At 47.2% G+C, this 24,019-nt stretch overlaps 1 protein-coding gene across 2 annotated transcripts in view; it reads left to right on the top strand.

The window, feature by feature from the left end:
- Positions 1-20,143, top strand: part of TBX4 (T-box transcription factor 4) — a 34,578-nt gene extending 14,435 nt beyond the window's left edge. For both annotated transcript variants that reach the window (XM_053995853.1, XM_053995854.1), the window contains exons 4-9: positions 1,226-1,345; positions 2,957-3,104; positions 13,263-13,415; positions 15,917-16,005; positions 16,315-16,556; positions 17,813-20,143. In XM_053995853.1, coding sequence (XP_053851828.1) covers positions 1,226-1,345; positions 2,957-3,104; positions 13,263-13,415; positions 15,917-16,005; positions 16,315-16,556; positions 17,813-18,435 — 1,375 coding nt within the window. In that variant the 3' untranslated portion in view covers positions 18,436-20,143. The remainder of the gene's footprint in view (positions 1-1,225; positions 1,346-2,956; positions 3,105-13,262; positions 13,416-15,916; positions 16,006-16,314; positions 16,557-17,812) is intronic.
- Positions 20,144-24,019: the final 3,876 nt, after the last annotated feature.

Below are 24,019 nucleotides of genomic sequence, written 5' to 3'. Positions count from 1 at the left end.
CAGACTTGGACCAGCTCAGGAAAAGAGGGATAAAGTGGGGGACAAAGTGGCCTTGATGTCTGACGGAGAAATGACATCAGGATTTGGGCCCATCTTAATTCACGTAATTAGAACGAGTCCAGGATGTGGCAATTCTCATCCTCCATCCCCTTGTGCTGACGGGAAGGAGAACTTTGTGTCCTGGCTGGAGGGCTGTGGTGAGCCAGTTTGCTCTATTGACTTGGGTGTTTTTGCTGGATGAGGAGGAGGTGGGGAAGATGGAGCCAAGAAAATAGTTATTCTGAGGATGTGAAGTGCCTAATCCTGCAAATCCTGGCTGCTGACACGGCCTCGAGGGATTGGGAAGCCCATGGCAGTGTCAGGATCCATTAGGGCCCTCTCCTTTGGATTGCAAGGCTGGACTGTGATGGAATCTGCTGTTTTCACAGCCACATAGCTTTATAAAAAAGTCTTATTTAACATCACAAAGGCTCTTTAGGTCTGTCAGACATGTAAATGTTCTCTGGTGATGCACTGGTTTATGGGATGCTCTAGTTGGGTGCTGGTTGCTGAAGCCAGTGGGACAGGCACATTTTGGTGGGAAGTTCTGCCATGCTCCAGGCTCCAGCAAGGTTTAATGGGTGTGCTGTGAATTTGGGAAAAGGGAAGGCCAGAGGAGCCTGTCTGCACCACCACAGGGTTTAACCCTTTGTCTCCCTCAGTCTTTATGGATCCTCAGTCCTCAGTTTGTTGTAGGGAACACAGGAGTAGTGGTGGGACCTGGTGGATATTGGGATTGTGTGAATGACAAAGCCTGTGCTTGGTTTCCTCTGAAATGTAGTCAGGTCTCCTGACTTTTCAAACACTTCCACAGCAGCAAGAAATCTGCAATTTTGATGCTGCCATAAGCCAGGTAGAGCCTCCTGTAGAAGTGAGGGCTCCTTATCCAAGCCTCCCACAAACAGGGATGTATTCACCCCCAACTCATACCTCTCTCTGCACCCTCCTTTTCCAGGCACTGGCCCATAGTCCCCCTCCCTATACCCTTACCAAAATTAGTGCCCACTTTTGCACTGGCACACACTCTGGAAAGAGAGAGTTTAATTCAGGTATGAACAAGAACCAATAATGTCCTCGTGTGAATCCCTCTGATGGTGGATCTGCTTTTTGGGCTGCTGCTCCAAGTTTCCATCAGTTCCAGTGCTTCCATTCCTCACTAACGTGGTAACCCTCTGCTTTCCCTAAGGAGGATGTTTCCCAGTTACAAGGTCAAAGTGACTGGAATGAACCCCAAGACCAAGTACATTTTGTTGATCGACATCGTCCCGGCTGACGACCACCGCTACAAATTCTGTGACAACAAATGGTAAGACAACACTTCTGCTTGCCTGGTTTTCCATAAGAAATTTGCTATTGGATCAACCATTTGTTGTGCAAACTTAGAAACCAACAGAAACACCTTCCCACAGGAGGGACGCCAACATCCCAGAGCTCTCTTTGCTGGAGCAAGGATGAACACGAGAGCCAGGGCTGGAAGTTTAAACCAGACAAATATAAAATGAAATATTTTTAACAGGCTGGGTGGTTAATTGGAAAAAAGTGCTGCTGGGGGTGGTGACTTGTCCATCCCAAAGTGTTGTAGGCTGGGGAGTTTTCTTGGAGAGGATGCTTTAGGCCAAGCATGGGTTATCTGGCCATGTGCAGTGTAGGAGGGTAAAGCCTGCCTTGTACCAGAGGCTGCACAGGATGATCTAATGGTCCATTTTGGCCCTCAAAATTAGGTCTCTCTGTGACTCGAGAAAAGTTTTAAATTCCTTTCTTCTATAGTAATATTTTGCTTTCAGGAGAGCAGCTATAAAGCGAAATATGGGATGGTTTACTCAGAGCCCTGATTCTCTTCTGTTATTCTTCCTTTCCCTGTGCCTTTCCAAGCAAACTTACTTACCCGAGAGGCAGCTGGGATTTTTGCTCTCTGACAAAGGAAACATGTTGTTTTCTCTTTTGATTTTCCCCCCCACAAAATGCCCGGCAGCCTCCCTCACTGCCACTATTCGCTGTGGTTTCCCCAAACCCTTCCACTGGCTGCTGCCTGGTGAAAAGCAATGGAAAATTTCACAGGGAACGAGCCCAGTGACATCCCAGAAAGCAGAAATTATTTACTTGCACATTAGGGCTGCTCCAGTTTAAAAAAAAAAATAAAATCCCTTTTCCGTGTGCTTTTGTCCCGGAATGCCGCTGGGTAAGAGGAGTGGACTGAGGGTCTCTGCACCATGGTGGCCACTTTGTGTGTTTCAGACATTAAACACGAGATGATGGATAGTTCCTAACTCTGTTTAATTTAGGTTTTGCCAGCCCTAGAGCTGTTTCCCCTTTTCCTTTTATTGCTGCTGGAAAGTTTCTGTTGTTTTTGGTAATATTGCTTTTATTGGGGTTTTATAAGAGGAGAACAATGTGGAGTAATGAGGGCGTTGCCATTAAATGATGTCTCATGCCTGGGCCTTGTGTCCATGAGAGCTGGTGGTGGTGTGGGGCAAGGGGAGCTGCAGAAGGGTGCTGGGCCAGAGTGGGAAGCAGCCCCTTCCCACTGGGACAGGCTGTGGGAGCCCTGCCTGGCTGTGAAGGGCGCAGCCACACCAGTTCTACTCCTGCCCACAGGTACTTCCTCCTGTGCAGAAGGGTCTTTGAAGGCTTCCAAAAAACCCACACAAGTCTTCCTCCTTGAAAAGTGTCTCCACAATGCTCATGTAGAGACACTGTCCCAAGGAAATCCCACGTGGGAGCGGGGATGGGGTTACTCTGCCAGCCTGTGATGCTGAAACAAGGATCCCAAAACCCCCCATGAGCAGCAGGAGCCCCCCTGAGTCCCCATGTCCCACTGCATCCCCCCAGGGCTGGCAGGAGGGTTGTAGGGAGGAGTCCAAGCTCTTCCACGTGCAGGCTGTGCCAGGGTGATGCCATCTGTCCCCTCTGTTGTCAGGATGGTGGCTGGGAAGGCCGAGCCGGCCATGCCGGGCAGGCTGTACGTGCACCCCGACTCCCCGGCCACGGGAGCCCACTGGATGCGGCAGCTGGTGTCCTTCCAGAAGCTCAAACTCACCAACAACCACCTGGATCCCTTTGGACACGTAAGAGAGACATTCTGCAAGGGCTTTGGGTGGAGGCGGGCCTGTAATGCTGAGTTTGTGTCTGCGATGCTGGGCGGGATGTCACAGTTAATAATTGTTAATTTAATAATAAGGAGCAGCATTATTTTGTGCTTGGGGGGAGTGTTTAAAGCAAAGGGAGGGGGTCTGTGTGCTTCCCCTGCTCTTGGAAATGCAGCCATGACTGGCTCAGCTGTGTCCTGCTAGATGCCACTGAGGTTTTCTTTTGTGCCCAGGAACTTTCCGGGCAGCGCTGTGAGATTTTTCAGCCTGGCACGTGGTACATGCAGCTCACAGAAGCAGGTTGCATAAACTCCTGATTTTACAAGCTGGCTTTGGCAGCCCTAAAAAAAGATTAAGTATTTTATTTGGAAAATCTTTATTTATGTGTATTGGGAATACAGAGGTGGGGAGCACACAGTTATCTTCCCCAGTGCATTTAATAACTCAGACCAAGGGCCCTTGCAGCCTGTCAGGAGAGTGAGTGCTCAAATACTGCATATAAAAACACAGACCTGTCTGGTTTGCACAATTTGAGCTGAAAGTCACATAAAATTAAGTCATCCTTGGTGAGAGGAAGGGAAGAGAGTGTTTAAAATCCTTCTAGGTTTAGTGCCATCATTTTCTCCTTGTACCAAAGGTAAGAAAATCTAATTTGTGTCATCAAATGTGGGTTTTAACCTGATGGTGTTTTAAGAAGCAGCAAGGGAGGGCTGTGAGAAGGGTGCAGAGTGGGAAGGGATGTATCTGTCTTCCTTAAAATGATTGTGCATCAAGCCTCTAAAGAACAGCTTTTCACTTGGAGTCAATGTCCTGATGCCTCCAAAAGCTGTCCAGAAAGTGTGATTCTGGCACAGCTAAATCAGCTGGAGCTTTAGGGGGTTGACTCCAGAGGCAGGAGAACCCCACCAGCTTAAAACACTGCTAAAAATCCAGAATTTTTGCCAGTGTTTGTAATTTTTTGTGGATTTTGAGCCTCCAAAAGCCAGGCCCTGGCAAGGACTCAGTGATAACCCAGCCCCGTGCTGGGCCCTGACCCCCTCCCCACCCTACTGACCCCACTGAGACATGTGTGAGCTTCAAAGGCTCCCCGGCACCCTTTAATGCTGCTGTTATTAATCACAGCCCATCTCTGCTCCCCTGAAGGGGGGAAGCACCAAGGAAATGAAATGAAACAACTGTGTCAGGGCTCTCTCAGTAACAGTGACACGAAGCCACCCCTGCCACCGTTTGGCTGCCACAGCCATCCCCAGCCGCTGGCTTTGCACGTGGCATTTTTTCACTCTGTGTTTTTCTCTTGGTTAACTCTGCAGCTTAATATATGACTGTTTATGCTGTAAAATGTAAACCATAAAACATGCAGGATGTGCGATGTGGCTGTAAAACAAACAGGATGTGCCGTGTTGGTTTTGCAACTTTAAACGTTTGCTTTTCCTGACTTTGTCATTTTTTAACTGAGATTTTAGCGCTGCATTTTAACAGGGAAGATTTTAACCCCCTCCTCCTTTCCAGTGAACAGCCTGCTTGTCTTTTCCCTAGTGAGACAGTGGTTTGGGTTTTGGGGTAATATCCACCATGCTGTGGCTCCAGATGAGCCCTGCTCAGTGCCCTCAGGCCATGTACCACAGCCCAGCACCTTCCCTCTCACGTTAATGGGAAAATGCCTGAAATAATCTATTTGAATATGCCTGCTTTGCTGCTCTATTCAGGCACTGACAACCTGCCTGGCTAAATGAACCTGTCCTCAGCCAGCTCCTTGTTAGGCTTCTAAATTAATAATCTGCTTTAGTGGTGCTCCACCCTTTGTGGTGCACGTGGAGGAGAGCTGGACTCTGCACCAGGAGAAGGAGAAGGCTTCCACCAGCTCAGGCTGAGAGCAGTTCTGCTGTTGCAGGGCCTGTCCCACGAAGGCATTACGTTAGGAATAATAACAGCTTCTCATTTCTAGGAATTTGTTCCCAGTGACTGCAAACACTTTCTTGAAGCTCCCTAAAAAAACAAGTCAGAAAAGCCACAGGGTTTGTTTGCCTTCCCGTGCGCCAGTGGAGCCTGCCTGCGTTTCCTTTTGTCTTTGATTTCCTCCAAACCTCAAAACCATGAGGAGTGAGGATTTCTGCAGCCTTGGCTGGGGCATTTTTGGGTGTGTGGGCAGCTGCCCAGGCAGAGCTATGCTGGCTCACCCACCCTGGCACCCTCTGCAGTGTCCCCATCCCTACATGGGATGCAGCTCCTCTGAGCCAGGGACCTCACCTGAAACACAGGCAGCAGAAATTTCACAGGATTCCATCAATAAATGAACCCATTTATCCAGCCATGCCCTGACTCTGTGCACTGTAATAGCTGCTTAATATCAGGGATGAGCAGCCCCGTGGTGATTATAAGAAATGGAGGCACTTTCGAGGCTTAAAGTAAGTAAGTTAAACATCTTAATTAATGAACTGTGGAGTTGAAGCCTTTGCTGCAATCCATGGAATTAGACTGGAGATCATTTACCGTGCTGGGGATGTGGGAAAGCCTCACTCTCTGACACCCAGCCCTCTCTCTGCAGCCTCACAAACCTCACTCCTGCTGCTTGCCCTGCCCATTATCTGTTGTGGTAAATTATTAGTTACAGTCAGGGGCATGGGAGGCATTTGTCAATGCAGACACGTAAAACTGAGCAGGTTTTATATCAGAACAAATTCAGAGCTCTGTAATCTGCCTCAAACCCCCGTGGCTGAGCAGGTTTTGTGGCAGGTAAGCCTGTGCCCAGCTCACACAGCACAGCCTGAAAACGTGGGCTGTATATTTTGCTCCGGGGGGATTTTTCATCCATGAAAGGCTTCTTTCACACCAGGCTTAACAACTGAGGAACGTTCATGTTGGAAATGGATTAAGAAATCAGCAGCCACTGTAATGTTCAGCTACAGTGAGGTCTATCTGATCCCAAAGAAAGCACTGTAAGCCACCTATGCTTAGAGTGAAATCTGAATTTATGTATTTTCAAAGCATTACATGCAGAGATAATCAACCTGATAGAGCCTCTGATTTACATGGGGCTGGTGAGTGATTCTGAGCACGAGGGATTCTGGCAGGGCTGGTGCTTTGCTCTCTGATGCCATGGGAGTAACAGGGCATTTGCAGAGGTGAAAATAATCTTGTAAGTGCCAGCAAGGGTGGCACATCCCTTACCCATTCCCAGTGTATGCTGCCTGGGAAATACCTGGCAGTGTTTTCCAGGTGAAAAATGGGAATGACTCCATCACTCCAGGTTATTTTGTGCTAATCTCAGGTGCAGAGGATGCACAAAAATCCCCTCTCTGTTGGAAAGGGGAACACAACTCCTGTATTTCTTTAGAAAGCTGATTCAGGGCAATATGGCAAAATAGCAAGTGTGTGTCTGCACAGTGATAAATCCTCAGGAAGGGAATTCCACTTTCTCCAGAGGTTTAAAGTACATAAACAGTGGGGTGGAAGGTGCCCATGAGATCATCCTGATCTGGGTCAGCTCCTGGCCCTGACAGGTGAGGGATGCTCAGGGGGGGTGTGAGGCTGAAGGGCCATGAGGGGGTGGCTCAGAGCTGCAGTGAGGCTGGAGGGAGGACATGGGGAGCCCTGTGGGGCACTGGGGCTGGAGGGAGGACATGGGGAGCCCTGTGGGGCACAGGCCATGAGTGGTGGCTGCAGACAAGTGCTGGCAGCTCAGGAGCCCAGGATCCTTCTCCTGGGGAGTGAGGAATGGGGTCTGCAGTACCCAGAGGTGTTAGGGATGAGCTGGATGGCAGCTGGGAGAAAACATTCCAGCCTTAGCCCAAGCCTCTCTTCCCTGGATTTAGGCAGGCTGTGAGCACTCAGAGTCACATTAGGAAAATGGGAGAGGAGCGAGAGCATCCCAGGAGGGGTTTGTGCTGTTGTTGTCAGTGACTCCACTGAAATTAAACCTCTCTGCCAGAGGACTCATCTCCTGCAGCCAGGCCAGCTTGGAAAGGGCAAGAGCATCACATCAGTATTCTTGAGAGGTTCTGACTGGGACCAGATCAATTGGAAATGAAAAAAAAAGGGAATATAAAGAATATATAAGTAGATTCTAGAATATATAAAGGTATTCCTGCAGGGAAACAAACTAATTAACAAAGGAGGCAAGTAATAAATGGAGATTAGAAGTGGAGGTTGTGACAAATAAAAGTAGATATTTAATTTAATCCCCCCCAACACAGCACTTCTGAGCTTGCTTGTGTTACAAACTCTGTACCTGCCTCACTCCTGGGCTGCTGGTGGTGCCTTTTAATTGCCATAATTACTTTATCTGCTTTTAAAATAAAGCTTTTATTTTAGTTTCTGGGATGTAACCAAGTGAGGTTTAAAGCTACAGGATATTATAGATGGCCTGTCACTCATGACAGCATTTGAAGTGATATTCCTGTTTTTCTTGCCCCAAATCTGCTGTTTACTGGCTTCACTCATTAATGCTGATGAGTTTGTTATTTCTCTTCAGATTTAATATTTGCACACTTGGTTTTATTTGATTATCACTGAAAGCCTTAATTTTTCCCCTAGTCCTGGGGTTTCCTTTTCATTTTTCTATTAATTAAATCAGCCTTTTTCTGCCCGTGCCCATCAAACGCACTCAGGCACTTTTAATTAGCTCCACGTCCTACTAATCTTGCAAAACCCTAATTTTGATTCATAATTTTTTTTTTATTTGTTTGCTTTATGACTTGTGGCCAAGCAGTTTCCTCTCGGGTGCTGGTGGGAGGTTTATGTGCTTCCCCACCCCGGGCACTGGGATCACCAGAGGGAGGGAGGGAGGAATGGGGCCACAGCAGCTCCTGGGGGAAATCCTGCCTGGGGAAAAAGGACACAGCCTCACCCCTCTTGTCCTGCTCAGAGCAATTTTCAGCTAAAAATTTCCTGTATTTTTATGTATAACATTTGGGATTTATATATATATGTTTGTAAAATAATATATATGGTTTCTTATATGTAATAAGGAATATATGCAATATTTATTTTATATCCATATTTATATTTATTTTTAAATATATAAGAATTCATAAATATATATATATATGTAATTTTTCCCCAATACCAAACCACCTTTTTTCCCAGCCCATTTAAACCTTGGAAAAACCCTTTTGTCCAGCCCCTAAATTTTCAGAGCATCACGAAGCCTTCTGCTGAAAGAATATCCATGAAAATTTTTTTTTTTTTTTTTTTTTTTTACTCATTCTTTTTAGGAAATCAGAGCAATAGTGGTGCCCAAATAAATTACAAAGTGACATTTTACATTGTTTGCTGGGAAAAAAAAAAAGGAGCAGAGCTGTGTTCCACAGGGAGGGATGGATCCAGGGTTTCCATTTCAATACTGGGGAAGAAGTGGCCAGTGGGGTTGGTGGTTGAAAAGAAGATTTACTTCTCTCTCTTAAACCCTTTTGTTGTTACATCGCTGGTTTATGTGAGTCAGATGCAGCAGATTTTGGTAATTTTAACTGGAATCAGCTCCTGAAAAGGTCAGGTTTGGAGTGGGAGCCAGCCTGGAGAAGGGCAGGGAAGGAGGTTGCTGTTCAGGGTGACAGCGTGGGGTCACACCTGGGGCCTGCCCAAAAACCCTCCCGTGGCAGAGTGGAGGTGGGATCCCCCCAAAGCTGTCCCGATGAATTCCCAAAAACCCTCCCGTGGCAGAGTGGAGGTGGGATCCCCCCAAAGCTGTCCCGATGAATTCCCAAAACCCCTCCCGTGGCAGAGTGGAGGTGGGATCCCCCCAAAGCTGTCCCGATGAATTCCAGCTGATGGGAGACGAAAAAGAACCGAGGGAGAAAAAGCCCAGAAATCCCAGCTTTGGCCATCTCGTAAGGAACTTTTTTTCTGAGCTCATGTTGAACCTTTTCCCAAGATTTTCCAGCCTTTCTTTTATTCCCTGCTGTGCTGATTGCCAGGGCAAACGTGTGGGTTTGGGAGGCTCCCCTGCAGCCCTGCAGGAGCAGCCTGGCTGCACTCGGGGCTGGGACTGGCTGGGAAGAGCCTGGTCTGTCCCTGCCTTGGGGCAGAGAGAGGGGAATCCTCTCCTGGGAAGGGAAAATCGATAGGATGGGATTCAGGGAATATCAGAGTGTTTTAGCTGCTGGAGAGCCCGTGGGAATAGAATGTTTTATTTAGTTGAACTGGGTGATCTCAGGGGTCTTTCCCACTGTAAATGTTGGTGTGATTTTCATGCTGGCTTTGGGGTGAGGTGTCCCTGGCAGTCCCAGGGTGGGTGCAGGGAAAAGAGGGATCTGGGATCCCAAATCCCCTGGGCACATCCTGGGCAGCACAGCTGGGTCAGCTCCAGCGCTGATGGAGCATCTCCAAACCATTCACTCCTAAAAAACCCCTTCAGTCTGGGATGGTTTATACCACCAAATGCTCTAAATATTAATTGAGATGACTCTGCAGAGCCTCCTTGATTAAAACACCGTTTTTTCCATGCAAAAAAACTGGATTGTCAGGTTTTTGTGCTGGGCCATCATGCTCCAGCTCCAAGTCCCAGTGTGGGACCAGGGCCAGCCTCAGCTCAAAGGCTTTTTCACTTTGAAAGAATAGAGGGAAGGAAGAAAGAAGCAGAAAATATATTAAAATGCAAGACTTTATATTAGTTATGTGATCCCTCGGGAGCAACCATAAAATTATGTGGCTTTTTCGTAGCCATTTACTATTCAATATAAAAAGGGGAGTTGCCATAGCAACCACTGCATCATCTGACATCTGATACCTTGGCGAAACAGGGAGCTCTTAAATCAACTCCCCAAATTTCATATGAAAGTAAATACATTTTACTGGTGATTTCAAGGCCAGTTTGCCTTGTGACAAGGAATGTGGCACCATTTCCCCAGCTCAGCTCGTGGCCTTTGGGTCCCATCCTGCAAAGTCAGGCCCTGGAGCCGACATTACTCAGCAGTGTGAGAGATTAGAAGTTAGAGGAGTTTGTTTTCCTAAGTAAAATTAAATGAAAGGAGCAAATGACACCATTTTTTTAAACATTTCTTGCTGACTGGGGAATGCCAAAAAAATGGAGACGTTGAGTTCTGTAACAGCTGAAGTTCCAGCTGCAAGTGTGTGAGCAGCACAAAGGAGGGAGACAGGGGGATGAAAATAAAAATAAAAATGAGAAGGATGATTGTGTAAGCTCACACTGGCCTTTGGGGTTGGGCTCTCTCACAGTCTGCTCAGCACGTGTGACACGCAGGGGGTAGCAGTGGCATCACCCTGGGGATGCTCTGGCTTCTCTGCCAGCACCAAGGCAGTTCCAGGGGCAGGGGGAGCAGGCAAGAGGTGCAAAACATTTCCCAAAATATCCAGGAGCTCTTTGGGTCTCACCTGGTGCAGTTTAGGAGGGTCCCCACCACTGGGTCCCTGCCAACCTATCCCAAACTACCTACTTTTTGTACAAAAACAATTTAAAAATATGTGTGACAGTGTCTGACCTTGAATTAATCTCGCCATGAAAAAGGGAAGTGCAGGAAAATACCAAGTTATTGTTTTAGCATCACGTTTGAGGCCAAGGGCTCCTACATCACTGCTCAGTGCTCTGTCCCATCAATTAAAATACTTCTCATTTTTGAGACAATTCTTGAAGCTAATCTTTCCACTGATGTTCGTCACTGGAGTGGAATTTACATTTCTTTTGTGTATTTTTAGCTTTCCAAAGCAGCCTTGAAAACTATTTAGCCTGAATTGTTGGCATTTCACTTTGCACAGACTCGGTGTTTTTGTGGCTAAAGGTTGTTTTTGGGGTGGCTTGTAAGGATTTTGAATGCTCAGGGTTTACACAAAGCACAGGTAAGGAGGATTTGTGTGCAGACACAGCCTCTGTGCAGGAGTTCTTGTTCTTCAGTAAAATGCTGGTTTTATGCAGAGAGTGGTTGCTGACCCCCAAAAGGATGTGGGAAATCCCCTCTGCAGCTGGTGGGGAGCCACACACTCAAATTACAACAGGAATTACACTGAGACAGGTGAGCAAATATTCACTTTTTGTTCAAGGGACAGAAATGCCCAAACTTGTAAATGCAGTGGCAAAATTAGGCCATTTAGGGTTTTTTTCATGATGAACCTCCAGGCAGATCTGCAGCCACAACTGAAACCTTGAGCATCTGTCAGAAATCCTTTCCTGAGTTTTTCTGTCAGGCTCCAAGAAGTTCATTTGTTCATTTTGGAAATAGTTTGGGCTCCTTGACTTTGAAGATGTTATTAAAAATGCATTTATCTTTTTAAAGGGGTCATTAGAGCCCAGTGGATCCTGCTTTGGAGGGGGAACACAGGCTATTCATGCAGGGTGTATCAAAACTTGAGCTCCTAATTTTCCCTTTAGAAATCTCAGTTTAAAGTTGTTTTCTTCATCCTGAAGCTGAGTTGCTCTGGCTCTGGGGAAAAGTCACCCGTGCTGGGCAGTGTGGTTCAGACAGTGAGGAGAGCTCAACAAACCCCAGCTTTTGCTCCAGACAGCCATTATTTATCAGCATGCCTCAACTCTTAATTACTGAAAATTGAAATGTCCCTTCTTTTATGAAAGTCCTGTCCCTTGGGTGTTACTTTGTTTTACGAGTGGCTGATACATGAAAGCAGCCCAAAACCTGAGCCGACCCTCTCAGATCTACACCCTGCACATCAACAGCCACAAAGTGGTTCAGAGGCTTGATGCAAAGCTGATAAAATGCCAAAAATTCCTCATTCTCTCTCTTGGGGAGCAGGGAGGGTTGTCTGGAAAACGTCAACAGTAAAAATTGCATTTAAGTGGTGCATAATGCAGCAGCTACTGTGGGCAGGGGGACCTGCAGCAGATGAGGGGGTTTGGAGAGCACGAGCTCCATGCAGTGCCTCCCATCCCAGCTGGAGCACCTGGAGCTGCTGCTCTGAGCTCTCCTGGACATGGCAGTCATGGACAAGAAAGGGTTTCTGAACACACAGAGCAATCACAGAGCAAAAACCTTCTGCTTCTTGGTAATTCTCATTTAAAACTGGCTAATTAGTGTGAAATGATGCTGCTGTGCTGCAGTGTGCACATCCATCCATCCATCCATCCATCCATCCATCCATCCACCACCAGTGGGAGACCCCACCCATCACAGTGTCCCCTCCTTGGGCCTGTCCCTGTCCCTGCCCTGGGCTTTGGGCACCCCAGGGGTGACAGTCTGGCTGGAATTCCTCTCCCCCAGGAGCAGCTGGGCTCAATGAGCCCATTTGGGAGCGGAAGGAGGAGATTGGAAAGGATTATGCTGAGAAAACAAGGCAGCAGTATTTCTTCTTTGCCCAGTAAAAGGAATAAAAGCTTTTTAAAAAAACCATCCCACTTCTTAAAAGAAATTCCATTTCTTGAAGCCATTTTCTTCTGCAGTGTCTGGGCACATCCCTGCTTTGTGGAATCTCAGTGCTGCAATGGGATGAGCCTGGGCAGCCTCTCACAGGCCAACAAAGCTCCACCAAAAAACCCTTTACTGGAGCCAGGCTGTGATCCCTGCTGGACCTCAGCCCTTCCCCAACCCCCTGGCACCCTCCATAAAAAATCCTTTGGCTGGTGCTGGTCCTGCCTTTCACTGGCCAAGACTCGAGGAGGGGAGAGGTGCCTGGACCAGCCACCCACACTCAGCTACTCCACAAACAGCAGGAAAAACTAATCTGCTGCTTTGTAGGTTTTTGGGTTTTGGGTTTTTTTTTTACCAGCAGATAAAAGAAAAATAGCTTTCTAGCTTTTTTCCCCCCTGTGGTTTCTGTGTTGGTTTTTTTTTTTCCTCTGCTAAACTGTGTATTTTTCAGCTCAGTAAAGCATTTATTAGGAATCTTTACAGGCCAGGCTGCTGGTGAATTATATATTGTACAGCTTCGGCGTGAGCTGGGGAAAAAAAAATTATGACATTTTTTCCACCCAGACTGATTCTATCCAATAGCAATGGAAAATGAGGGTTTACCAGGAAAGCTTTAAGTTCAGCTCTGCTTGCCAGAGCTGCAGATACCTTTTGTGCCTTGGTCCATGTGCATTTCTAGAATGTAAATTTTCCTTTCTAACTCACAAGCGAAGCTAAAGCTGAGCTCTGCCGGGCTTTGGGTCCTGCTGCAAAGTGTCCAACAGCCATGGCTTCTCTCTTTTCTTTTTTGAATGGACTTCTCACTTTGGCATCAATTGTTTTTCAGATCATCCTTAATTCAATGCACAAATACCAGCCCCGGCTGCACATTGTGAAGGCGGACGAGAACAACGCCTTCGGCTCCAAGAACACGGCTTTCTGCACCCACGTCTTCCCAGAGACCTCCTTCATTTCTGTCACCTCCTACCAGAACCACAAGGTAGGCAGCTTTTGGGGCTACAAATGCTCTATTTCTGGCCAGGAACTTTGTGAGAGGATCTTCCTGTTGTGCTGGTTTAAAAGACAAGTTTCCATCCTGGCTTTAAGCAGGGGGGATGAGCCAGCTTTGGAGGAGCAGGGATGTTGCTGGTAACAATATTTTGGCAAAGCCTGGGCTCCCCTGACTCTCTGTGCTCATAGAGCTGAGATGTCATTCAAACAGCAAAGCACATCTAATAATGACCAGTAAAGCTTGCTCATAAATCTGCAGTGAACAGTAATTACAGAATGTGTGTTTAGTGAGACAGATGAGGAATGTAACCATAAAAACAGAACTCAGAGCTGCCTCTGCGGTTTGCACGTGGGGGCAGGAGGGGGCTGGGGGTCTGGGGAAGGGGACTTGGGGGGTGTGAGGTACAAAGGGTCAGTTCTGTGCTCTGGGTGGGTGTCAGGGGCACCTGTGTGCTGCAGGGGCTGCTCTGTGGTGTGAGGGTGGTGTTACCTGTGCAGTGGGCAGAGTTCTGTCTGAGGGCTGGATCCCAGCAGGACTGACAGCAGTGGGACAGTCAATTGTCACCTCAGCAGGGCAGGGACAGGGGAGGATGACAGCAGGGGATGGAAAGGCTTCCGATTCTATCCTGCTACTGCTCTGCCTTTGCACAAGCTCCTGCTCCTGGGCATTCTCCTAATAGTAAAGTCCAATTGCTGTATGAGGAATAATTAATAATTTAATTGGAATTTTTAAAGGGCATCAAGATTCGTAACTAAAGGTGCAGAGTGAGGTAGCACTGCCAGAGCCCTCCTGTCACCCTGAGTGTGAAATCTGCCATGTGTAACTGTACCAGTTCCTTTCCTGCACATTCATAGGTAAATCTTGCAGGAACAGGAACAAGTGTGAAATTCTTCCTCCCCAATAACCTGACCAGAGCTTTTCCTCCCAAGCAGGACGCCTGTGTGCCCTTTGATGCTGGAAGCATAGAGTCCTTGCAAAAATGCTGCAATTAGTGAGCCAGTAAAGAGACTCAGAGCAGAAGCATGGATGTGGTATGGTCAGGCAGGGTGGGGGAAAAGTGCCCATTAGGACACCGAAGGTAGAAAAGTTGTAGCTGTTGATGTAAAATGACCAATTGCCCAAACATGGTTAACCAAAAAGACTCAAAAGAGCTTATATTTAATACATATTTAAAATGTCTGCTGTCAATGGTGCCTTTCATCCCTGAAGTTCCCAGAGTGCTCCATAAACTCCACACTTGCACTGTCACTGCTGTGCTGGGGGTAATTTGTGGCTGGGGGGCAGCACAGCGTGGACCTGACAGATTGAGGGAAAATGTCCCAGATGAGCCCAAATTCTTTAGTGAAGCTCCTGTGAGGAGCCTCTGTGGTCTGCAGGCTGGGGGGGGTGGACACTGCCCTGAGCAGCAGGGGACACAGGGACCTGCAGAAGGTGACAGCAGGCAGAAGGTCTCAGCAGGACCTCAGTGTGGTCTTGAGAAAATCTCAGCCTCAGAGGAATGCCTGCATGGTTTTATTTATTCTCTTTAGCATCAACAATTAAAAACCTGGTCTGGGTTTCTTTAGAAGAAACAAACTGCTGAACTATATTTAGCTCAGAAATCTCCTGCCAGCAAGAAGTGTGGTTGTAAATAATTGTATTCCTAAAGAAAAAAATGATGCTGTTGAGGACAGAGATTACCCCTGGGCACAGGTCAGTGAGGAAGGTGTGTGCTCACCCCAAATCCCCTCCTGGGCTGGATGAGGCCAGGGGAAGGTGACAAGGAGGGACTGAAGCCCTGATCCTGCTCATGTCAGAGGAAAACCACGATCACTACATAACAAAATGAAATTAAGACTTACAAACCTGCTGTCAGGCTGTGGGTTTGGAAGGGTCCTACTCTTCTTGTGGTTCATCAGCTGCTTGAGCTTCCCTGCAAGGGCTTGAGCCCTGGAGGCTGCTTAAATTCACATGTCACCACCTTCCCCTCCAGCACTGATAGCGGCCAGCTGTGTTCTCAGGAGTTTTTTTGGTAAGGGATATTTTTCAACATTGCTAAAAGTGTAGTTGTTAGTAACAGCAACAGCTCTGCAAAACCATCCCAAAGCAGAACTGGCTGCTCTCCTCAGCATTAAAGTGGGATGCAGGGGGCTCAGAGCAGGGAGAGGGGCTGTGCAGGGATAGAACAGTGGCTGAGTTGTGACCTTCACAGAGTTAAAATGACTGAATGGTGGCCAGAAAGGTGTGTTAAATTGTTATGGGAGTTAGGGAGAGCCACACCATGATAAGCAGGGCTCTCCAACATGGAAACACAGGAAACCTTTTAAATCAGACAAATAAATTCTCTCTATCAGGAGTCCAGAAAAAGAACACAGGGCCTAGAATAAGACCCAGACTCTGCATTTCACAGGGGTCATCAGGACTGGGCCTCTCAAGACCCACCAGCTCAGCCCTGCTGCTGCTGTACCTTTGCTTTCAAACACTTTATTCTTGGTTTTGTTCTTTTAAAGATAACCCAGTTGAAAATTGAGAACAACCCCTTTGCCAAGGGCTTCCGGGGCAGCGACGACAGCGACCTGCGCGTGGCACGGCTCCAAAGGTACCTCCCTCCCTCCCTCCCTCCTCATCCTCCTCAGGGCTGCAGCTCTTGGGAGAAGCAGCTGAAAGGTGTTTGCTTGTGCCTGAATGGCACTGATGTCCCTCAAAGCCCTTCCTGACACACTCTGTGCTGTCAGCCCTTGCCCACGCCCAGAGCAGCGCGATGAGTTCATCGTCTGAAGCTAAGGCTGGTGAAGTCATTGGCTGGAGATGCTCTGGGGGAGCCAAACCAATATTTCCTCACTGCTGATGAAATTCTGATGATGCTGATCACTGCCTAACCAGCCTTAATTTTTCTCACCTCTTTTAGCAAAGAATATCCAGTAATTTCTAAAAGCATCATGAGGCAGAGGTTGGTGTCCAGTCACGGCCAGCTGTCAGCAAAGCCAGATGTTAACCCACTGCATGGGAATCACCAGACCCTTCAGCATTATCAGTATGAGAATGGTGCTCACATGCAGTTTGCAGCTTCGGATACTCAAGATCTGCCACTCAACACCTTCACAGCACAGAGAGATTCAGGGCTCTTCTACCATTGTCTAAAAAGAAGAGGTAACTCGAGTTCACAGCTAGAAAAATACTACAGAAAATAAACCTGAGACCATGAGTTTGGTTTGGATTGGTCTCTTGGGCCTTGATCTTCAGAAATATTGATGTGATTGGAGTGTTTTGGAGGCCAGGAGGCAAGAGCTGCTGTTTGGAGCAATTTTTAGTGGGTTTGTCCAATAGAAGGTAAATTCAGACTCTGAGACAGAGCTGAAACAATTAATTAGAATGTGTAACTCAAATAGCACAGAGCTTCAATGGAAAATTATCCTTTGTTAGGATCAGCTGAATTCAAAATTGTTTGCAGGAGGCCATTAGCATTACTAAAATTCTACACTTTCCAGGGCAAAGCCATGAGCAATTCCCTCAATGTCTGCAGACCAGTGGGACTGTGGGAGCTTGGTATGAGCAGCCCTTTCCTCTCATCCACTAATTCTCAAATTTAAGTGAGCTGTGACTGCATTCTCTTGCTTTTAGTCCAGCATCAGATGAGATCATGGCATGTTTTAAGTTAAATGGAAAAATTTTGCACAGAAGAAAAAAATCCTTCTATTTGCATGCTCATGTCTCACTGCCTGCTAATTTATTTAAGCTGGGAGAATCCTCTGATCATGGCTAAATGAAGAATCTAACAGCACCAGTAATGAGGGCTGCAAGGCAAATGTGTCATTTTAGCAGATGGTTAACGTGCAGATGAATTCACTAATTCATCCAGAGAATATTCCTAATAAGTAACAGAAAGCTGCTGGGGAACAGGGCCGTGGTCCTCACAGGAGGAGAGGGGCTGTGCAAAGCTGAGGAAGGGCTGCTCACTGGGAAAGGGCTCCTTTATCTGGAAATATTTCTGCAGCTTTTGACGCGACTATCTGGGAAATGTAGAGTCATTTTTGCAATGACAGGAAGGCAGGCTGTGATAAGACCCTTTAAGAGACTTCTTGAATTTGTCAGGAGGAACCGTGCAGGAGTGTCAGGGCCCTCCGTTATCTGGATGAACGTGGAGTAATCCCTGATGTGAGAAGAATCCCTCACTTAAGCTGACAAATGTCACCAGAGCGCTTTGAGGCCGGGGAGGATTAGCCTGACATTTGCAGCACAATGTCTTTTTGATGTTGTACATTGTTTTCCCAAACTAAAATGGTTTAACCGGATTAAGCTGAGAAAGGGCACCAGTTTAGTGAAATAATCGCGGCCTCCGAGGGGACTCCCCAGTCCCAGCGCCGGCTCCCAGCAGAGCTGCTCCTGACTGTGAATTTCTCTTGCAGAAAGCGCTCGGCACCTGGACCTGCCCTGCAAACGCTCCTACCTGGACGCCTCGTCCTCGGTGGGGGACGATCACTATTTCCGCTCGCCGCCGCCCTACGAGCAGCAGATGCTGAGCCCGTCCTACTGCGGCGAGGTGGCCCCCAGGGAGGCCTGCATGTACTCTGGCTCCGGCGCCGACATCGCCGCCGTCTCGGCCGTCGACGATTTACCGCCGCCGCCGCCCCCGCTGAGCTGCAACATGTGGACTTCAGTCGCACCTTACACCAGCTACAGCGTCCAGACAATGGAGACTGTCCCCTACCAGCCCTTCCCTCCTCACTTCACCGCCACCCCCATGATGCCGCGGCTCCCGGCCATGGCGGGCCAGGGCTCGCAGCCGCCGGGGAACGGCCCCTTCAGCGTGTACAACCAGCTGGGCCCGGCTCCGGGCCGGGAGCGCGGCCCCGCCTCGTCCTTCCCCAGGGAAAGGGTGCACCCGGCCGTGTGCGAGAGGAAACCCCCCTCTCCGCACCTGAACGCGGCCAACGAGTTCCTGTACTCGCAGAGCTTCTCGCTGTCCAGGGAGTCGTCGCTGCAGTATCATTCAGGGATGGGGACTGTGGAGAACTGGACCGACGGGTGACCCCCGGGCCCGGCGAGGCCACGGCGACCTTACTGCTCCGGGACAGTTCAGTCAGTGTTGATACCTGTGGGTAACTTGCACTTCGGTGAGACACATGTGCATTTCCAGAGGGATTTGTGTGGGTGGAGAGCTTGTATCTTCAGGCACACAGAGAGTTCCATCTCCTGTCTCAGTGGGCTGGATTCATCAGGCTCTTAGTGACTCCCAAATAAATTCATTCTCGTGTCTTCATCCAGTAGAAACCATCTTCATGACTAGCGAGTGACGTAGCTAGTCATGTTCTTTTGCTTGTAATGTTAAACATCCGTGGAGCAAATTTTGGCTATTTGGGAAAAACATGAGCTTCACTTTTACGGTCCTTGGCTCACGAAGCCACAACCTCCCAGACCTCCAAGGAAAAAGCCATTCGATCGGTTGCATAGCTCAAGGACTGCCGTGGCAGCGCTTCTTTAGCCCTTTCGGTCCGCAGAGGTTCCTCGTTCCTCTGGGAGTGAGGGAGCGGCGGGAGCGCGGGGCCGGCGGGGCGCGGGCTCCGCTCCGGGAGCGGCGGGGCCGCGCCGCGGGCACGCAGGAGAAGGCACCGATGCACAAATGTCTCTTCTTGCCCCCACACCGACATCGGTCGTGGCTGTGGGAAGCGAAGAAGTGAAGAGTTAAGTCCGAGGCCAAACAGTGAATTAATTGCAGCGTTAGGAACAGACCCAGTGTCTTCAGACTCCCATCCCTTGATTGAATCACATTTGCTTATTGCAATATATTTATGAAGTTTAAGCTTAAAAGTCGCTAATACTTTCCAGAACCAATTTCTGTATTTGCTGGTCCTTGATTTCTTTCGTATTCAGCTGAAACGTGCCTTTTGTGCTATATTCTTTTCTTTTGCAGCTCAGACAGAATGGTTTCCAGCCTAAAGCAGGCCTAGAGGAATACTTTCCTAATGATGGGGTGGGGAGGGAAGAGCTCCCATGACCCGTCAGGCTTTACAGTGTACAGATATCTGTAGAACAGGTAAAATCTGTAAGCAGTGCATCCATTGCTCCCTTTGCTCACTGTGGAAGGCCCAGGCTGACTCCTGGCTGTGCCCTCTGCAGTGTTCCTGGGAGCTGCCACGGGGGATCCAGCACAGGGTGGATTGGATGATCTCAGAGGTCCTTCCCAGCCTCAGTGGTTCTGTCGGGAGGCTGACACTGGGAAGCAGAGGAATTCCCTCTGGGGCAGAACTCCCTCACCCTGTCCCGTGCAGTGTCCATCGTGCTGAGCTCCCGGGCTCGGAGGTGACGCTGCAGCTTGGTTCCACTGAAAAGCACAATGTTCAACCTTTAGTCATTGCACAGTGGGGGGTTTTATTTCCTCCCGTTGTTTCCCAGACGGGCAAAAGCAAAAAGCTGAAATGCAGGTTTGGAAGTGGGGAGGTGCTTCTGTGCTTTGGTGAATCCATCCCAAGGAGGAGCCCGATGGAGACAGCCCCGAGGTCACATTTCAACCAGGACAGTCTCCTGCACCCACTCAGCAGAATTCGTGTGTGACTGGTGAGGATTTTGTAACCAGATTTTGGAAATCACTACAATTTTTGCATGCTGAATAGCTATTTATATACATATATATTTTATATATATATATATATAAAATTATATATATCACAAATGCAGGCCACGTGTCCAATTCAGCTTTGCTTTTAACAAATGAAATACTTAATAAAAATGAATGTTGCAAAGGGTTTTTTTTTTTTTTGGAAAGACATCTATTTAAAATTTTTTTTTTATTACACACCTTTGATGTAAAAACTAAGAATTGGTTAGACAAAAAACCATATATACTACAGATAAATCTTTATTAGAAACCACATTAGATACAGGTGGTATGGAATTTTTAAATGTTTGTTACATAGCATGGACATTTTATTTTACATATCAGAACATAAAGTCATTTTACTACTACAAGCTGTCTCTGGGTGCATTTCAATAATTAGTATAAAAATGTTCCATGGTGAATTAAGATGCTTTGTCTCTCTGCTGTCTCCTGCTGCCTGACTACACCAACCTCTCACTTCCCAAGGTGCACACCTGAGCCTTTTTTCACCATCTCAAAGCTCCACCATCAGGTTTTAGGTGCCCATGGGTTTATTTGGGATTTTTCAGGTGTTTCTTTGTTTTAGGGGTCACAGGAGTTGATGTGAGCACTGAGTTAAAAGCAGCCCCTGATCCCCAGAGCACCAAGCCACGTCCCTGTGCCCTGTGCTCAGTTCCAGGGCCAGTGGTGAAGAATCAAAGGTGGGAGGGAGGGGGGAGAGGCCTGGGGCTGTCACTGCCCACAACTTGCAATGCTCAGTTCATTTCTCACTGTGACACAGCATCAACACTGAACAGACAAATGGGACCCAAAAATGAGTGGGGTCAGCAGCCCAAAGGAAAGGAAAACCTGCCTGGATCTTCTGCCTGTTTTACAAAGGTGACCAACACAATAACAGTGTCATTTTTAATGAATAATCACTGCTGCTATTTTCACCGTTCTTCATGTACCTTCTGCTCATCCATGCAATATTTATTGATTTAAGGCAATTTAAAAAGTAATTCCTGTAAGAATCCTCTCAGAACCTTTCAGTCAATGCAGGGAGTGTAGAGAAATCTTGACCATGGAATTACTGCAAGTTTTACCTGGCAGCTTTTGCAAAGGGCAGGGCCCAGGCTCTGTCCCACAGCAGCCACTGGAGCTGAGTGAGTGCCCTGGGAATCCAGTGCCAGATAATGAGCTTTTCCTTATAAAAATAGCACAGGATATTTATGAGTACAGGACCTGATTGGGAAAGGCTGAGTTAGCATAAAAATGTGCAAAATTTGGATATATGCTAATCTGGTCATCTGGATTCCTTTTATAGTCACTGGAGAGAGATCAGACATTGAGATTAAATGGGATGAATCATTCTCCAGTGACAATCTTTTTCCACTCAGAGGAATCCAGTTCAGCCACTTACAGATTTCCCATTTCCAAATGGCTAAAAAACTCATATTAGTGGGATCCCCCTCCTGTGTGACTTTGACAAAAGCATTGAGACATCATTGAATTATTTACATTACAAATCCTACTCAAGATGAGCACAGGCAAAAAAAAAATCTGTTTGTATTAATTTATGGGATGGAAACAGGTTTTTTTTGGTTTGTTTTTTTTTTTTTTAGTTTGCTTTATGTTTTCATTGCAAGATTTCTAACCTGAGTATGTGTCCAGTCCCAGTCCCAGGCTCCCAAGGTCCATTTGATTTCTCCTGCTTTTCCCACCTGGAAAGGCTTGGCAGGTGCTGATCCTGATGGAGATCCTGGTTGAGCAGGATCCTTCCTAGGGATGAAGCAGAGCACAGCAATCCTGAGTGTCCTGGAGGATTTGCTCTGTTTGTTTTTCAAATCAGAAACACTAAACTGGGGACATCACTAACAAAAAATCCCAACAACCTGCACAGCTTTAAAAGAGATCAAGTGTGCTGTGTCCCAGTTTGATTTACTGCAGTTTAAACAGCTTTTAATTCTCAAGAATGTGGAGGTTCATGTGTGTGGAAGCTTTTCCAGCCCTGGAGTTGCAGCCTGGAATGGCAAGCCAAGCTCAGGGAAACCAGGCCCATTTTAAATCAGATTAAAGCAAAAATTAGCAAGTGAGAAAAATCTGAATACACACGAGGACCATTTTCCATTGATGTGCTCTAATCTGCTCTAAAAGGCCCAGGGAATTTTTTTAATTCTGTTTTTCTTGAAGGTAGATGTCCAGATTTAATCTTGGCCCAGGCAGGCTCAGTTCCACCAGAGCCCAGCAGCACTTGGTGCCAGACTGAGCTTGGACTTCCCTCTAAATAGAACAAATATTTGTATCAGCTTGCTGAGAATGTGAGTAATAGGAATATTTGCCAAAATTTAAACAAGCTAAACTTCAGTCCTGCCAAAAGCCCCACCATTCAATTTGGCATCATTGGCAGCTCACAGGCTCAAGAGGGGCCTAAGTCTGGAAGAGCTGGGGTGTTTTTGGCAAACATGAATTTATTTTTCTCTCTCTCCACATTTTGGAAAATTTGTGCCTCTCTGTATTAATTTATGATGTCATTAAATAATTCTTTTTGCAGCTTGTATAGAAAGAATTTTTCTTTTGAAGATGAGAACTCCCCTGAGGATGGTTATAGTGAAAAATTCCAGCCAGAGGGAAAGAAACCCCTCCTCTCTCCTTGGCCACTCATGTTTCTGCAGTAGTGCTTAAACAGCAAAAAAATCTACAATATTTTAATTTAAGGACCTGCTCCAAGGAGGTGCCATGCACTTGACTGTGACAAGAGGCAGCCTAAATTCAGTGTGATTGGAAGGGTTTTATTCCTGTGATAGCAGGCTGGAAGAGAAATCATGAGCCTGTGACTTGCTGGTAGAAAACATCACGTTTTGAACTGATTTGCTCTCTGCAAAGAACAGGATCAAGATTAAAAATTAAAGCAAAGGAAATCTTGGGAGTGGTACAAGCAAAAGCACAAAGCCTTGGCCAACATGAACTTTATTTAATGTGCAAAGCCTGCCATGAGAGAAATGCCTGTAAAACACTGGGCTTTGGGGTGGTTTCATCACAGGGTTCACAGCCCCTCCTTGCACCAGCACTGGGCAGGACAGCCCAGCCTGTGTCCTACTTCAACCAGAATTAAATTTAATCCTGGCATGGGCTGCTCAGCCTCACTGGGAAATGGCAGGGGAAGGTTTGTGCCACCTTGCTGGCTGTTTGTGGCCTCCAAGCCCCCACTCCTGCCAGGAAGATCCTTTTCCTGGCCATGGCCAGCAAATGCTCCTGTCTGAGCACTTTTGGGATGCCACTTCAGGTGGCAGTCCCAGTGGATTTACAGCAGCAAGGTGCCTCCAGGATGGAAACTGCCCTCCTGAGCCCCAGCCCACCTTTGGAACTGGGTCCTGAGAGGAAGAAATAAAAAGGAGATTAATTAGTGCAAAGAGCTAATAACATTAGTTCAATTAAAATCAGGGTAATTGCAGGTTTCGTTAATTAGGAACTCATTTAATAAAAGAAAAGCAAACCCCACTGCAATGAAAAGAGGAGGAATAGCTACAACAGGTCACAAGGCTCTTGTTCCACTGAAAAAATACTGATGGGGAGGAGGTTTGGAGGATTATTTGGCAAATGCCAACATTTTTCATCTAGGTTTTTTTCTTGTTGTCATTCTCCTTAGTTCTCAGCAAACACAAATGTTTGGCTTTGAACCATGCATTGCTGCAGTTTCGAGGAACAATTTCAGTGGGGCTGTATTTACGAACTGGTGGAAATTTGACTTTTTAATAAGAAAAATTAGGTGGAGTGTCAGCACCATCTACTTGGGCAGCAACAGTTTTAACAGTCCTGAAAGACAAAATTTGACAAATGCATCTTCTAGCTGGGAGGTTCACACTGATAACAGGACACTGGGCCAGGTTTGTGTACTCCCTGCCAGGGATGGACATCCCTGAACATTTACAGAGAACAACATGTACAGAGAACAATCCCTTACGTCAGGCAGGCAGCAATGCCTGCTGCAGTTCAGCAGAGATGAAAAGCCCTATTTTTGTGTTTTCATGCCAAAATC

Source organism: Vidua macroura, chromosome 20 (assembly GCF_024509145.1).
Source record: "Vidua macroura isolate BioBank_ID:100142 chromosome 20, ASM2450914v1, whole genome shotgun sequence".
In the NCBI taxonomy this organism is placed as follows: domain Eukaryota; kingdom Metazoa; phylum Chordata; class Aves; order Passeriformes; family Viduidae; genus Vidua; species Vidua macroura.
The sequence above is the reverse complement of the archived record's forward strand: the minus strand, read 5'-3'. Positions and strand labels throughout refer to the sequence as shown.